Here is a 14,922-nt window from a genome sequence, read left to right on the forward strand (position 1 = left end):
TACATTGGCTTAAATACTTACTTTAATGAGGCAGAGTCAGGGTTGGCAAAAACCCAGGTTTTAAGCATATTGCCTAGCCCAGTGGGTAATACTGGGAAAATCCGGGTTTTACTGGGCAGTAGTGGGCGATACTGGGTAGTATCATATTTCAGTTCATACTTCAATACATATTTCAACACTTTAGTTGACTTACAACCCATATAGTGATAACAATGACACCTGCATGCCTAATGTTATAATACCTGAATAGACATTATTATGATGATGATTGAGCAATTATTGAGCAAGATTAGGGGATTAAAGTTAGAAGTGTGAACAACTTAAATCAGGCCATTTTACTCATGAAAATCAGTTTAGATCACATTGTCATTTCTATTATATAACCATAAAACCTAAGGACCATGCACAAACCCTAGATCCCAATATCAAAGGTCAAGGTCACACACTGGGATCTTGCCTGGGCCAAAACTGTGACAGGCATGGAGCAATCACATTTTTATTTGTAATAAATACTGCATCAATGAGATAGAATGACATACAATACACAGGCCTCTATCTCAAAGGCCAAGGTCATTTTCATTTTTGCTTCTTTAGTCAATAACTTTGAAATGCTTGGAGCAGTCTTACTTTTTGACATAAATGTTTGCCTCATTCCTTTTTATAATATATGAAAGATGGAATTTATTATGGGAACGCTCTTGGCGGGTGTCCACAAACTTTGTCCAGAGCATTTCTTCTTCATGCATGGAGGGAGTTTGATATAACTGCATAAATGTTCACCATCATGAGACAGAGTGTCATGCACAAGAACTAGGTTCTTGGTCTAAATTCAAGGTCACACTTAGACGTCAAAGGTCAAATTCAAGAATTACTTTGTCCGGAGCAATTCTTCTTCATGCATGGAGGAATTTTGATGTAACTAATGGCACAATTGATCATAAGATGGATGGTCATGAGCAAAAACCAGGTCTCTAGGGCTGAGGTCAAGGTCACATTTAGAGGTCAAAGGTCAGATACAAGAATGACAACTTTGTCTGGAGCATTTCCTCTTCATGCATGGGGGGATTTTGATGTAACTTGGCACAAATGTTCACCACCAGGAGACGAAGGGTGATGCGCAAGAACTAGATCCCTAGGTCAAAGGTCAAGGCCACACTTTGAGGTCAAAAGTCAGATACAAAAATGACAACTTTGTCCGGAGCATTTCTTCTTCATGCATGGAGGGATTTTGATGTAATTTGGCACAAGTGTTCACCACCATGAGACAGAGTGTCATGTACAAGAAGCAGGTCCCTAGGTCTAAGGTCAAGGGTGACTTATATGCAATTCAGGCAGTATCCATCGTTTTTAATGATAACCCTTGTTTTTGTATTTTTGAAGCTTCTGTCATGATATTTGAATCATATGTGCAGTTCTATAATAGAAGCTTTTCTTCTAACAAGCTCTAGATGGGCATATCTTGTGACTATGGCACCCTTGTTTATTATTACTTCCGCCTTGTTTACAGGATAAAGGAGAGTTATTTCACATGTTTGATGAGAACAGCAATGGTGTGTTAGACATTAAAGAAGTGGGAAAGCTAAATGCTGCCATCTTTAATCTGTTCCCTAGATTTGGATACAAAGGCAAAGAGCAGCCAGGTAATAACTTTCTGCGTAACACACATATTTCATTGTCTGTGTTGATGTAAAAGCAGTCTTAAAATGAGTTTGTTGACATTGCTATTTACATTTTGCTAAGGGTGGCATGGAGAGTGTTTCTTATTTCTGTAAGAGAGTAGCTGAGCTAACTTTGAATCACCTACCACTAACCATTGTTGACTTCAAACCGTGCTTGCTTCTCATGTAAAATTCTTTGAGGAAAATTTACAGTTCTCTTATGACAGTGGTTTTACTAATTTACTAGACATGCCTATAATAATGTCAAAAGGGACACCTGGGGTCTTTAATGCAACCTCATTTGTGTGCATGTAAGCTAAACCTTGATGGAAAACCATAACTGCTGTCAAAAGACAGAATTGTTTAATGAGAGGAAGCTACTGAGCTGGCATGTCAAGGTTGGTTGCCTCTATCAGGTGTATGCTAAAAAATAATGTCTGGAGCATTTTTGGTTCTCTACAACCTTTCTAGCAGGAAGGCTGTCACATGACCTAACAAAACTAAAAAAAATAAAAGAAATAGAAAAAATATACAGAAAACATAAAAACTTAGCATTGAGTTAGGAATATTTTCGTTTGTTTTATCCTCATTTCAGTGTATTTTGTCTGGATAAATTTGCAATGAATACTGTAAAATCATTTAATTTTGTGGGCATGAAATTTCATAGTTTGGGTCAAAACAGAAATTTCGTGGGGATATGAATTCGTGGATTTCAACTTTTGAATATAAAATGAATGGGAATTTTACTTGTTTGTTGGGATTAAATTTCGTGGATTGACTCAACCAAGAAATCCACGAATATTAATGATTTCACAGTATCACATTGTGGACTTAGAATATGTACTTTGACTGAAATAAGGACTTCATTTGACATTTCAGATGAGTCAAGCCCTGATGGTTTTCCGATGGAGGTCCTGAGCTGTAAAAAACTGAAGGTGTTACTCCTGCCTAACCAGGGGTTTACCAAAATTCCCCCGGAAATATGCCAGCTAGGAAACCTTTATGAGCTGAACATCAGTCAGAACCCCAACCTTCTGTCTATACCAGCAGAAATCAGCCAGATTAAATCATTGAAAAGTCAGTTTTTATTTTATCATAATTTACTATATTGATCCATCAAGTAGTGACCTGCTATTTGATATTGTATTGACTATTATATGTACATTTGACTTTTAAACAAAGTGTTTCTTTAGTAGAAAAGGGGTATGATAAGTCACACCTTTAGAAATTAAAAAAAAAAAATTTCATGACCTTAGATGTGCCTAGTATCCATTTTTGAAATTCTTCATCCATATAATATATATGTCTGACGATACTTTCCAAGGCCATATTTTAGCTTAAAAATAGAGTAAATTGAGCAGGTCACTTGACAACTGAAGGAAATACACTGAACATTTTAACAAGTTTGATATTAAGAGGTTTTCAGATTTCTTATTTCACATTTGTAAAATTATTTTTATGATTACAGAGTTAGATTTGGATGATTGTCCACTGTTGAAGACCCCACCACGTGAGATCAGAGAGAAGGGATTTCACTCAACATTTGCCTACCTCCAGCGACTGATGAGTGGAGCAGTGTTGAGCAAGAGAACAAAATTAATGTTAGTTGGACTTGGAGGAGCTGGAAAAACTAGGTTTGTGCAATAGTTTTATATGTAACACTGACTCTTTGTATAAAATTATATAACACTTTACTGTAGAAGGTGAACATTTTTGTATCAGTTTAGTTTTTATAACCAGCTGTTAAAATAGTTCTGCATGTTCGAATTAATTTTTTTTCCACAGAATGGTATTTTATTAAGCCCATTTTTTTTCTTTTAAGTTCCAGAATGGTCTAAGAAAATTTGAAAAATGAAAAAATATTGCTGTGTGCTTTTTAGCTCACCTGAGCAATGCTCAGGTGAGTTTTTCTGATCACTCGATGTCCGGCGTCCGTCCTCTGTCTGTCTGTCTGTCGTCTGTCAACATTTAGCTTGTGTATGCGATAGAGGCTGTATTTTTCAACTGATCTTCATGAAATTTGGTCAGAAGGATAACCTTGATGAAATCTAGGCCAAGTTCGAAAATGGGTCATCTGGGGTCAAAAACTAGGTCACTAGGTCAAATCAAAGGAAAACCTTGTGTATGCGATAGAGGCTGTATTTTTCAATTGATCTTCGTGAATTTTTGTCAGAATGATTATCTTGAAGAAATCTAGGCCAAGTTCGAAAATGGGTCATCTGGGTTCAAAAACTAGGTCACTAGGTCAAATCAAAGAAAAACCTTGTGTATGTGATAGAGGCTGTATTTTTCAATTAATCTTCATGAATTTTGGTCAGAATGATTATCTTGATGAAATCTAGGCCGAGTTCGAAAATGGGTCATCTGGGGTCAAAAACTAGGTCACAAGGTCAAATCAAAGAAAAACCTTGTGTATGCGATAGAGGCTGTATTTTTTAATTTATCTTCATGAATTTTGGTCAGAATGATTGCCTTGATCAAGTATAGGCCAAATTCGAATGTGGGTCATCTGGGATCAAAAAGTAGGTCACTAGGTCAAATCAAAGGGAAACCTTATATATGCGATAGAGGCCGTATTTTTCAATTGATCTTCCTGAAATTAAGTCAAAGTGATAATCTTAATAAAATGTAGGCCGAGTTTGAAAATGGGTCATCTGGGGTCAAAAATTAGGTCACTAGGTCAAATCAAAGAAAAACATTGTGTATGCAATAGAGGCTATATTTTCCAATTGATCTTCCTGAAATTAAGTCAGAATGATTGCCTTGATGAAATCTAGGTCAGATTTGAATATGGGTCATCTAGGTTCAAAAGGTAGGTCACTAGGTCAAATCAAAGAAAAACCTTGTGTATGCGATAGAGGCTGTATTTTTAGCTCACCTGAGCACAAAGTGCTCAGGGTGAGGTATTGTGATCGCTCACCGTCCGGCGTCCGTCCGTCCGTCCGTCGTCCGTCCGTCCGTCCACACTTTCCTTTAAACAACATCTCCTCCTAAACCAACAGGCCAATTTTGATGAAACTTCACAGGGTTGTTCCTTGGATGGTCTTCTTTAAAAATTGTTCAAAGAATTGAATTCCATACAGAATTCTGGTTGCCATGGCAACCAAAAGGAAAAACTTTAAAAATCTTCTTCTCAAAAACCAGAAGCCCTAGAGCTTAGATATTTGGTGTGAAGCATTGCCTAGTGGACCTCTACCAAGTTTGTTCAAATCATGACCCCAGGGTCAAAATTGACCCCGCCCCAGGGGTCACTTGATTTTACATAGGAAAATCTTAAAAAATCTTCTTCTCAAAAACCAGAAGCCCTAGAGCTTAGATATTTGACATGTAGCATTGCCTAGTAGACCTCTACTAAAATTGTTCAAATCATGACCCCGGGGTCAAAATTGACCTTGCCCCAGGGGTCACTTGATTTTACATAGGAAATCTTCAAAAAATTTCTAAAAATAAACCAGAAGGCCTAGAGCTTAGATATTTGACATGTAGCATTGCCTAGTGGACCTCTACAAAATTTGTCCAAATCATGACCCCCGGGGTCAAAATTGACCCCACCCCAGGGGTCATTTGATTTTACATAGGAAAATCTTCAAAAATTTTCTAAAAATAAACCAGAAGGCCTAGATCTTAGATATTTGATATGTAACATTGCCTAGTAGACTCCTACAAAATTTGTTCAAATCATAACCCCTGGGGTCAAATTGACCCCGCCCCATGGGATTACTTGATTGTACATAGAAAAATCTTCAAAATAAACCAGAAGGCCTAGAGCTTAGATATTTCATATGTAGCATTGCCTAGTGGACCTCTACAAAATTTATTCAAATCATGACCCCCGGGGTTAAAATTGACCTTGCCCCAGAGGTCACTTGATTTTACATAGGACAATCTTCAAAAATTTTCTAAAAATAAACCAGAAGGCTTAGATCTTAGATATTTGACATGTAGCATTGCCTAGTAGACTTCTACAAAATTTGTTCAAATCATGACCTCCGGGGTCAAATTGACCCCACCTCATGGGGTTATTTGTTTACCTTTAGCAAAGAATTTATTTCAAGAAAGCAATTAAACTCAGGTGAGCGATATAGGGCCATCATGGCCCTCTTGTTCAATTGATCTTCCTGAAATTAAGTCTGAATGATTGCCTTGATGAAATCTAGGTCAGATTTGAATATGGGTCATCTAGGTTCAAAAGGTAGGTCACTAGGTCAAATCAAAGAAAAACCTTGTGTATGCGATAGAGGCTGTATTTTTCAATTGATCTTCCTGAAATTAAGTCAGAATGATTGCCTTGATAAAATCTACGTTATGTTTGATTATGGGTCATCTTGGATCAAAAAGTAGGTCACTAGGTCAAATCAAAGAATTCTTTAACCCTTCTGTATGCAATGGGACTGTATTTTTCAATTGATCTTTATGAAATTTAGTCAGAATGATTGCCTTGATGATATGTAGGTCAAGTTCGAATATGGGCCATCTGGGTCAAAAAGTAGGTCACTAGGTCAAATCAAAGAAAAACCTTGTATATGCAATAGAGGCTAAATTTTTTCAACTGATCTTCATAAAATTTTGTCAGAATGGTTGCCTTGATGAAATCTAGGTCAAGTTCGAATATTGGTAGTCTGGGGTCAAAAACTAGGTCACTAGGTCAAATCAAAGAAAAACCTTGTGTATGCGATAGAGGCTGTATTTTTCAATTGATATTCATGAAATTTGGTCAGAATAATAGCCTTGATGAAATCTAGGTCAAGTTCGAATATGGGTCATCTGGGGTCAAAAACTAGGTCACTAGATCAAATCAATGAAAATACTTATTTATACTTAAGATTTTTGCTCCAATTTTAATGATAATTGGTCAGAATATTTTTTCCATGAAATCACGAGGTCAAACATGTTTACACTGTTATGGTGTGTTATGGTGTGTTTCTCAGCTGAGCGACCTAGGGCCATCTTGGCCCTCTTGTTATTAGATTGGTTTGTTAAATAGTGGAGCTCAAATAAGTTTTCTGAATTGGAGCCTTTAGGAAAATGACAGTTTGATCAGACTTTTGGGAATAGAAATTTTGTAGATTTGAATAAAACTTTTCACAGCTGTAAATTGATGTATTGTCAGGTTAATACAATGCTCCATCTCTACAACAACACCCTTTGGGAGACGGAAAATTTTTTTGTTGTTCGTAGTGAGTTGTAGTAGAGAGGTGAAATGAAGAACAATTAGCATATTTTGGAGTCAGTAGCAAGTGTTGTTGCAAGGAGGGAATTGTTGTTCAGATGGCCGCTGTAGCGAGGGAGCACTTTATATCATAAAATAAAATGTACAAATCTTATTTTTGAGATACTTGCCAGTGATTTAAGAGATATGCAAGTTTCAAGTTGATTTCAAGTTACTATTGGAGTTATTTCAGGAGTAAACTTTTATACTATATTTTAATCATTAAAAAATAAGTAACATTACAGTTTTTATAAATTCAACACCCAAGTTGCTGTTATCTGTAGGAGTTTTATAGTTCCCATATGCCAGATCTAGAATTTATTCTTTGTTGTCCAGATAAACGACTTTAACCCTTACCCTGCTACATTTCTAAACAGGCAAAATCTCTTTGACGCTAGCAGGCTAAAGGTTAAATACATTGTATTCAAAGTTTACTACCAATGCCATTTCACAGCATATTAAAAGACTGCTTTTTAATAAACTGAAAAGAGTGAAGCAGTCAACTTGATAATATCTTATCAAATCATCAAAAATTATAATAACAGGAACTGACAACATTAAAACTTTAGTGACATCATAATATATTAAAATTTCCTTGTGTTGTGCTAATGCTTGTAGCACAGCTTGTTACTCTTTCTTATTTGAGTTATGTCTGACTTGTGTGGCATGAGTTAACATGCTTACCATATATCTGGATAAGAATGTAATTATGTCTCCCACCACTCAGTGGTGTTGGAGACATATATATTTATTCCTGTCTGTGTGTCAGTCTGTCTGTCACAAATATTGACCGCACTCTTAAGTTGAATATTTCTCATCCGATCTTCACCAAACTTTAACAAAATGTGTTTGCCAATAAGTCCTTGCCCAAGTTTGATAACTAGCCAAATCGGCCCAGGCACTACGGAATTATGGCCCTTGAAACTTGTTTTTTGATAATCAAAGCACTGAAAGTCTGATAAGGCAGTTGAGGTATTGGTGCATTGTTGACTCATATTCTACTATTCAGATGATTAGGCAGTTGTGGGAGACAAAGCAGCTCTTGTTTTCTTAATGATATTTTCAGGAAATTTTGCATATTGATCAGGTTACTTGGGTGTGCATTTTTGTTGTTTTCTTTTCATTACACACTTTTTTTGTGACTCCAGTGACATTACACTTATATTGATTTTTTTTCTATGTTTAACTGGAAATAAACTATCAACTTGTCATGTGTTTCAGTTTAGTGAAGGCACTTTTGAGTGAGACTGGTAAAGCTGAACTTGAACAAGGGGAGGCAATCACTGATGGTAAGTTCTTAATGTAAACAGCTAGAACTATCTTGTTTGGGCAATTGCAGTGTTGTATAGTTGCTTTTGGTGCCTGGAATTTTCATTCCTTACCCAAGATAGCGCAGCAAGATGTGATGGGATGCACCACATCTTGTACCATGATGCATGACGAGACGTTACGACTTCCAATATTTAGTACTATGGCAGTAATGTAACACATGCCACACAGACAGCCCTATCAAGATTCCCAGATAACGCTAATATAACCAGATACAGAACTTCCACCCTGTTATACTAATGATTGAAATACTACACACACGGCATCCTTCATGTTTGATGTAATTATCTGTTTTTAGCTAGTAAGGTCTAGCAGGTACATAGTTTGTTTGTTTTGGGTTTAACACCGTTTTTCAGCAGTATTTCAGTTATGTAACGGCGGGCAGAAAACCTAACCAGTGTTCCTGGATTCTGTATCAGTACAAACCTGTTCTCCGCAAGTAACTGCCAACTTCCCCACATGAATCAGAGGTGGAGAACGAATGATTTCAGATACAATGTCTTTTATTAAAATTGTCACGGAGAACATGCACCCCACCCGGGAATCGAACTCATGACCATGGTATCTGTAGACTAACGCTCTCCCTATTGAGCTAAGCGGGCGGGCAGGTACGTAGTAGACTGTGTGTATTTTGATTAGATTTTAACTTGCTTTGGTTTAGTCTGAAGAAGTAGCTATATTTATTTATGTGTCTCTCCCAACTGGGGGAGACATTGTTTTTGCCCTGTCCGTCTGTCAGGCAGTCCGTCTGTCATACTTCATTTCCAATCAATAACTGGAGAAACATTTGACCTAGAGCCTTCAAAGTTCATAGGATGGTAGGGCTTATTGAGTAGGCGATCCCTATTGTTTTTGGGGTCACTCCATCAAAGGTCAAAGTCAGCAGGGGCCTGAACATGGAAAATCATTTCCAGTCAATACCGTGAGAACAACTTGACACAGAATGTTGAAACTTCATAGGGTGATTAGACATGCAGAGTAGATGACCCCTATAGATTTTAGGGTCACTCTGTTTAAGGTCAAGGTCACAGGGACCAGAACATGGAAATCCATTTCCAGTCAATAACTTGAGACCATTTGACCCAGAACCTTCAAACTTAATAGGGTGATAGGACTTACAGAGTAGATGATTCTGTTGCTTTTAGGGTCACTCCATCAAAGGTCACAGGGGCCATCTGCCTGTCACACTTCATTTTCAATCAATAACTGGAAAACCATTTGACCTGGAACTTTCAAACTTCATTGGGTGATAGGGCTTACAAACTAGATGACCCTATTATTTTTGGTGTTTCTCAATCAAAGATCAAGGTCACAGGGGCTTGAACATGGAAAACCGTTTCTGATCAGTAACTTGGGAACCACTTGACCAAGAATGATGAAACTTCATAGGATGATTGGAAATGACTCCTATAGATTTTTGGGTCACTTGATCAAAGTTCAAGGTCACAGAGGCCAGAAATTGGAAAACCGTTTCTGATCAGTAACTTGTGAACCATTTGACCCAGAACCGTCAAACTTCATAGGGTGGTAAAGCTTATGGAGTGGATGACCCCTACTGATGTTGGCAAAATATATTGACTCTATTCATTATCATTGTATATAATTCAAATGTTTTGTCTTTTACCTACAGGTATAGACATAGAAACATGGCAGGTGAACCATGAGGGTGAGAAGATAACCTACAATATATGGGACTTTGCTGGTCAGACAGTCTATTACAACACACATCAGGTAATGTTGATAACCAGTCTATGATTTTTGCATGCTTTATATATTAGATATGAGATAGATTTAAACTGAAGCTTTGCCTGAAATGTACTCAATAGTGCATTGGAATAAACAGATCTGAGATGTTAATTAAAATACACCTGTGGTCTTTCTGTGGCAGAGTGGTTATGGTAGCTGACTTTGAATCACTTGCCCCTCATCAATGTGGGTTCGAGCCCCACTCAGGGCATTGAATTCTTCAAGTGAGGAAGCCATCCAGTTGGCTTATGGAAGTTTGGTAGTTCTTTCCATGTGCCTGCATGTGACAAAATAATGCACGGAGAGCACCTAGGGTTTTCCTGCACCATCAAAAGCTTGAAAGTGGCCATATTTCCTATCATTGTGTCAGTGTGACGTTGAACCCAACAAAAACAAACAAACAAAAAATTCATTTGGCGAACATTATAATTATGAGTTCGTTTGATTCTACCAAAAAATTATGAAATTTATGAAAAGCTCTTATATTTACAGTTCTTCCTGTCTGCAAATAGAGCTATATATCTGCTGATGTGGAATGTTAGACTTGGACATGAGCATGCTGGGCTTGATTTCTGGCTGAGCTCAATATCTGTACAAGCTCCAAAAGCTCCGATATTTGTAATAGGAACTCATATAGACCAGGTGAGCTTAATATTGGCTAAGCTTAATTGTGCAATCTCCATAAGCTTTTATATTTGTAATAAGATCTCTATTTTGTTGCTACCTGACCAACAAATACCTCATAGTGACAAGGTGAGATTTTGTGGTTAACCATCATTCATCTGTCCATCGTCCATCCACAATTTCTTGTGAACATGAAAGAGACCATGTTTTGCAATCAGTTTTAATCAAACTTGCACACAACTTGTTTTGGCAAATATCTTGGTTCCTGTCGAAAACTTGCCAGATCCCATCATGGGTTCCAGAGTTATGGCCCCTTAAAGGGCCAAAATTTGCTATTTTGGCTTGTGAACAAGATAGAGAACACATTTTGCAATGGAATTTAATCAAACTTGCATACAACTTTATTGGCATAATATCTCAGTTCATTTCAAAAACTGGCCAGATCCCATCATGGGTTATGACCCCTTAAAGGGCCAAAATTTGCTATTTTGGCTTTTGCAGCCATATAGAGACTTCATTTATGGTTTGATTTGATACAAACATGCAAAATTTTTTTAACAACAATATATCTTGGACTCTATGATGAATCCGTCAGATCCATGTTTTTTTAATATTATATGTTCCAGAGTTACGGCCCCTAATTGACCCTGCAAGAGCCAAAATTTGTTTATTTTTACCTTGTGAACACGATAAAAGTGACATTTTACATTCGATTTTAACCACACTTACACACAACTTAAGTCACAATAAGATCTCGGTTCCTTTCGAAACCCGGCTAAATTCCATCATGGGTTCTAAAGTAACTGCTCCTGAAAGGGGTGAAATTTTCTGTTTTGTCCCTTTCAGCCATATAGAGGTTTCATTTATGCTTTGATTTGATACAAACTTGCACAGAATGTTTATCTTCATAATCTTTAGGCCAAATTCGAAACTAGGTCATGTAGGGTCAATAACTAGGTCACGTCAAATCAAAGGAAAAGCTTGTTAACACCCTAGAGGCCACATTTATGACCCTATCTTCATGATGTTGGTAAGAATTTTTATCTTGATCATTCCTATGCCATGTTGAAAACAAGGTTGTATAGGGCCAAAAACTAGGTCACCTGGTCATATCAAAGGAAAAGCTTGTTAACACTCTTAAGGTCATATTTATGAACCTATCTTCATGAAACTTGGTCAGAATGGTTATCTTGATGATCCCTAGGCCAAGTTCAAAACTGGGTCTTGTTGGGTCAAAAACAGGGTTAGCTGCTTAAATCAAAGGAAAAGCTTGTTAACACTCTAGAGGCCATATTTATGACTATATCTTCATGAAACTTGTTAAGAATGTTTATCTTGATGATTCCAAGGCCAAGTTTAACAGGTGAGCGACATAGGGTCATCATGACCATCTTGTCAAATAAAAGAGGGTAAAGCCCTAGTAGTTAATTATCTATTTAGGATTGAGTTATAAAATGTCACTTTACTGTAAAGGGATTATGTAGGGACATTTGAGGACTGAAAAGCGCCGTGCTTAAATGATCTTATGGTCAATGGTGGTTGTAAATGAAGATTCCTAACTAAGAGGCTTTAGTCGGGTAATGAAGGGAATACCTTATAATGGTATACTTCTTGACTAACATTGTGATATATTTAACAGGTGAGCAAGTCAGAGCTGCCTATAGAAGAAATGCAGCAGCGATACCCACAAGTTATTGGCTTCCATTTCATCAGCTCCTTTACTGGACAGGTATGTCTATAGTATATCAAATAACTTTAGTTTAATACTGATTGATTTTAGCTTAATTGTGATGAAAGCTCCAAGCTTTTTTGAACCACATTTGAGTCTGCTTCATGGGAAAACCAGTGCTGGTGTCATATGAGAAGCCTCAAACCCATGACCCACAGTTGAGTGGCCAACACTTTAACCACTAGACCATAGCTTCACGTATATCAGATTATGTGATGTAAGATATCTGTATTGACACACTGACCAAGACCTTGTCTTGAGTATTACAAGACTATTATAGATATGAACATATACAATAGTAACAAAGGAACATTTTTTTTTTTTTAATTTTTTAATCACATGACATATGCCATAATTTCAAAGTAAGACATTTAATAGATGAAAGCCAATTTCTGGTATATTAATGTAGGGATAACGCATGTTTTTTTTGTGTTATAACATCTGCAGAATACCGAGGGTACCAACGATTCCCGAGGGATTCTGAAGATGTTATAACAAGAAAAAAGCATGTGCTAAAGCTATTCTAGCATAAAACGCGTAAAAACCAAATACCGGTAAATGAATATATTGTCCCTCAACGTCATCAGATTTCCATGAAATGTGCAGTAAAGTCTACGCTGTTTTTAGCTCACCTGAGCCAAAGGCTCATGGTGAGCTTTTGTGACTGGTCAATGTCCGTCGTGTGTCGTGTGACCATCAGCATTTTCTAAAAAAATCTTCTTCTTGAAAACCACTTGGCAGAATTACACCAAACTTCACAGGAATGATCCTTGGGTGGCCCCCTTTCAAAATTGTTCAAAGAATTGAATTCCATACAGAACTCTGGTTACCATGGCAATCCAAAAAAAACTTCAAAAATCTTCTTGTCCAAAACCACAGGGCCTAGGGCTTTGATATCTGGTGTGTAGCATCATCTAGTGGTCCTCTACCAAAATTGTTCAAATTATCCCCCTAGGGTGAAATATGGTCGCCCCTCAGGGGTCACATAGTTTAATTAGACTTATATAGGGAAACATTTCAAAATCTTCTTGTACAAAACCACACGGCCTAGGGCTTTGATATTTGGTATGTAGCATCATCTAGTGGTCCTCTACGAAGATTGTTCAAATTATTGCCCTAGGGTCAAATATGGCCTCGCCCCGGGGGTCCCAAGTTTTACACAGACTTATATAGGGATAAAAGTTTAAAAATCTTCTTGTCTGGAACCACAAGACTTAGACCTTTGATATTTTGTTTATAGCATTGGCTTATGGTCCTCAATCAAAATTGTTCAAATTGTAAGCCTTGGGTGAAAAGAGGCCCTGCCCTGGGGGTCCCATGTTTTATATAGACTTAATATATAGGAAAAAAGTTTAAAAATCTTCTTGTCTGAAACCACACGACCTAGACTTGATATTTGGTATGTTGCATTGCCTAGTAGTCCTCTACCAAAATTATTCAAATTATGCCCCTGGGGTTAAAAGTGACCCCCCGCCCCGGGGTCACTTAATTATTATATGAGTTATATAGGAAAATATACTTAAAAAATTATCTGATCTATTTCCAAGACTGTTTAATAATAATTACCAGATGACCCTAAGTAATATGATGTCACTTGACTGTGACCTTAACCTGCTGACCAACTTTCTTGTTTTTTTAAGATACATTCTTGAAATGTTCAAATTCAAGAATGACTTTGTCAGGAGCATATCTTCTTCATGCATGGAGGGATTTTGATGAAACTTGCCACAATTGTTCACCATCATGAGACGGAGTGTCATGCGCATGAACCAGGTCCTTAGGTCTAAGGTCAAGGTCACACTTAGAGGTCAAAGGATACAAAAATAAAAACCTTGTCCAGAACATTTCTTCTTCATGCATGGAGGGATTTTGGTATAACTTGGCAAAAATCTTCACCACCACGAGACTAATTGTCCCTAGGTCTAAGGTCATGAAATTTGGATGACATGTACAGTTTTGCACACCGATCGTAAAACTGAATTTCAGTGACCATGAATGTGACCTACTGATTTCTTAATATTTTAACATCAGTTTGACATTTGAAACATGTAGCTCATATTACTCAGGTGAGCAATCCAGGGTCATCATGACCCTCTTGTTTCATGTTGACATCATTTCCTTTTGAAATACAGTCGAACTTCGATGGCTCGAACTCGAGGGTCCCGTGGAAATTAGTTCGAGTTTTCCGTTGTTCGAGCCATCCAAATGGCGGCCATTTTGAATTTGGGAATTCGAGGGCATGATGTGTTACAAACCTTACATCGTAATATATTGTCATATTGTACCTAAATGTGTGTATGATACGATGATGAATAAAAAACGAACGCTGAAATATGCTTTATTATTAATATTCAAACATGACATAGATACGAAAAAAAAAAACACACACACATATAAAACACTGATATGATTATAAGAATTTGGTGAAGACAGCATCAAATGAAAAGCAAACCTTTATGAATCATAGTCCAGTGCAAATATTATCAAATATATTGCTTTCAAGTAGCTGACTTAGATATGCCCCCGTTTCCGGGTCCTTTTCTAAGTTGCTCAGCCATGCTAAAGCAGTACGAAAGATGACATCGGATCTCCCGTTCATTTTTGCGGCCGTAATACGTTTACGCTTT

General features: G+C 37.2%; 1 protein-coding gene across 1 annotated transcript in view; it reads left to right on the forward strand.

Moving 5' to 3' along the window:
• LOC123565346 (uncharacterized) overlaps positions 1-14,922 on the forward strand; it is a 178,092-nt gene that overhangs the window by 101,907 nt on the left and 61,263 nt on the right. Inside the window, exons 34-40 of the mRNA XM_053549150.1 lie at positions 1,508-1,640; positions 2,538-2,735; positions 3,127-3,292; positions 8,089-8,156; positions 9,827-9,927; positions 10,435-10,584; positions 12,206-12,295. Coding sequence (XP_053405125.1) covers positions 1,508-1,640; positions 2,538-2,735; positions 3,127-3,292; positions 8,089-8,156; positions 9,827-9,927; positions 10,435-10,584; positions 12,206-12,295 — 906 coding nt within the window. The remainder of the gene's footprint in view (positions 1-1,507; positions 1,641-2,537; positions 2,736-3,126; positions 3,293-8,088; positions 8,157-9,826; positions 9,928-10,434; positions 10,585-12,205; positions 12,296-14,922) is intronic.

Source organism: Mercenaria mercenaria, chromosome 8 (genome assembly GCF_021730395.1).
Source record: "Mercenaria mercenaria strain notata chromosome 8, MADL_Memer_1, whole genome shotgun sequence".
Lineage (NCBI taxonomy): Eukaryota > Metazoa > Mollusca > Bivalvia > Venerida > Veneridae > Mercenaria > Mercenaria mercenaria.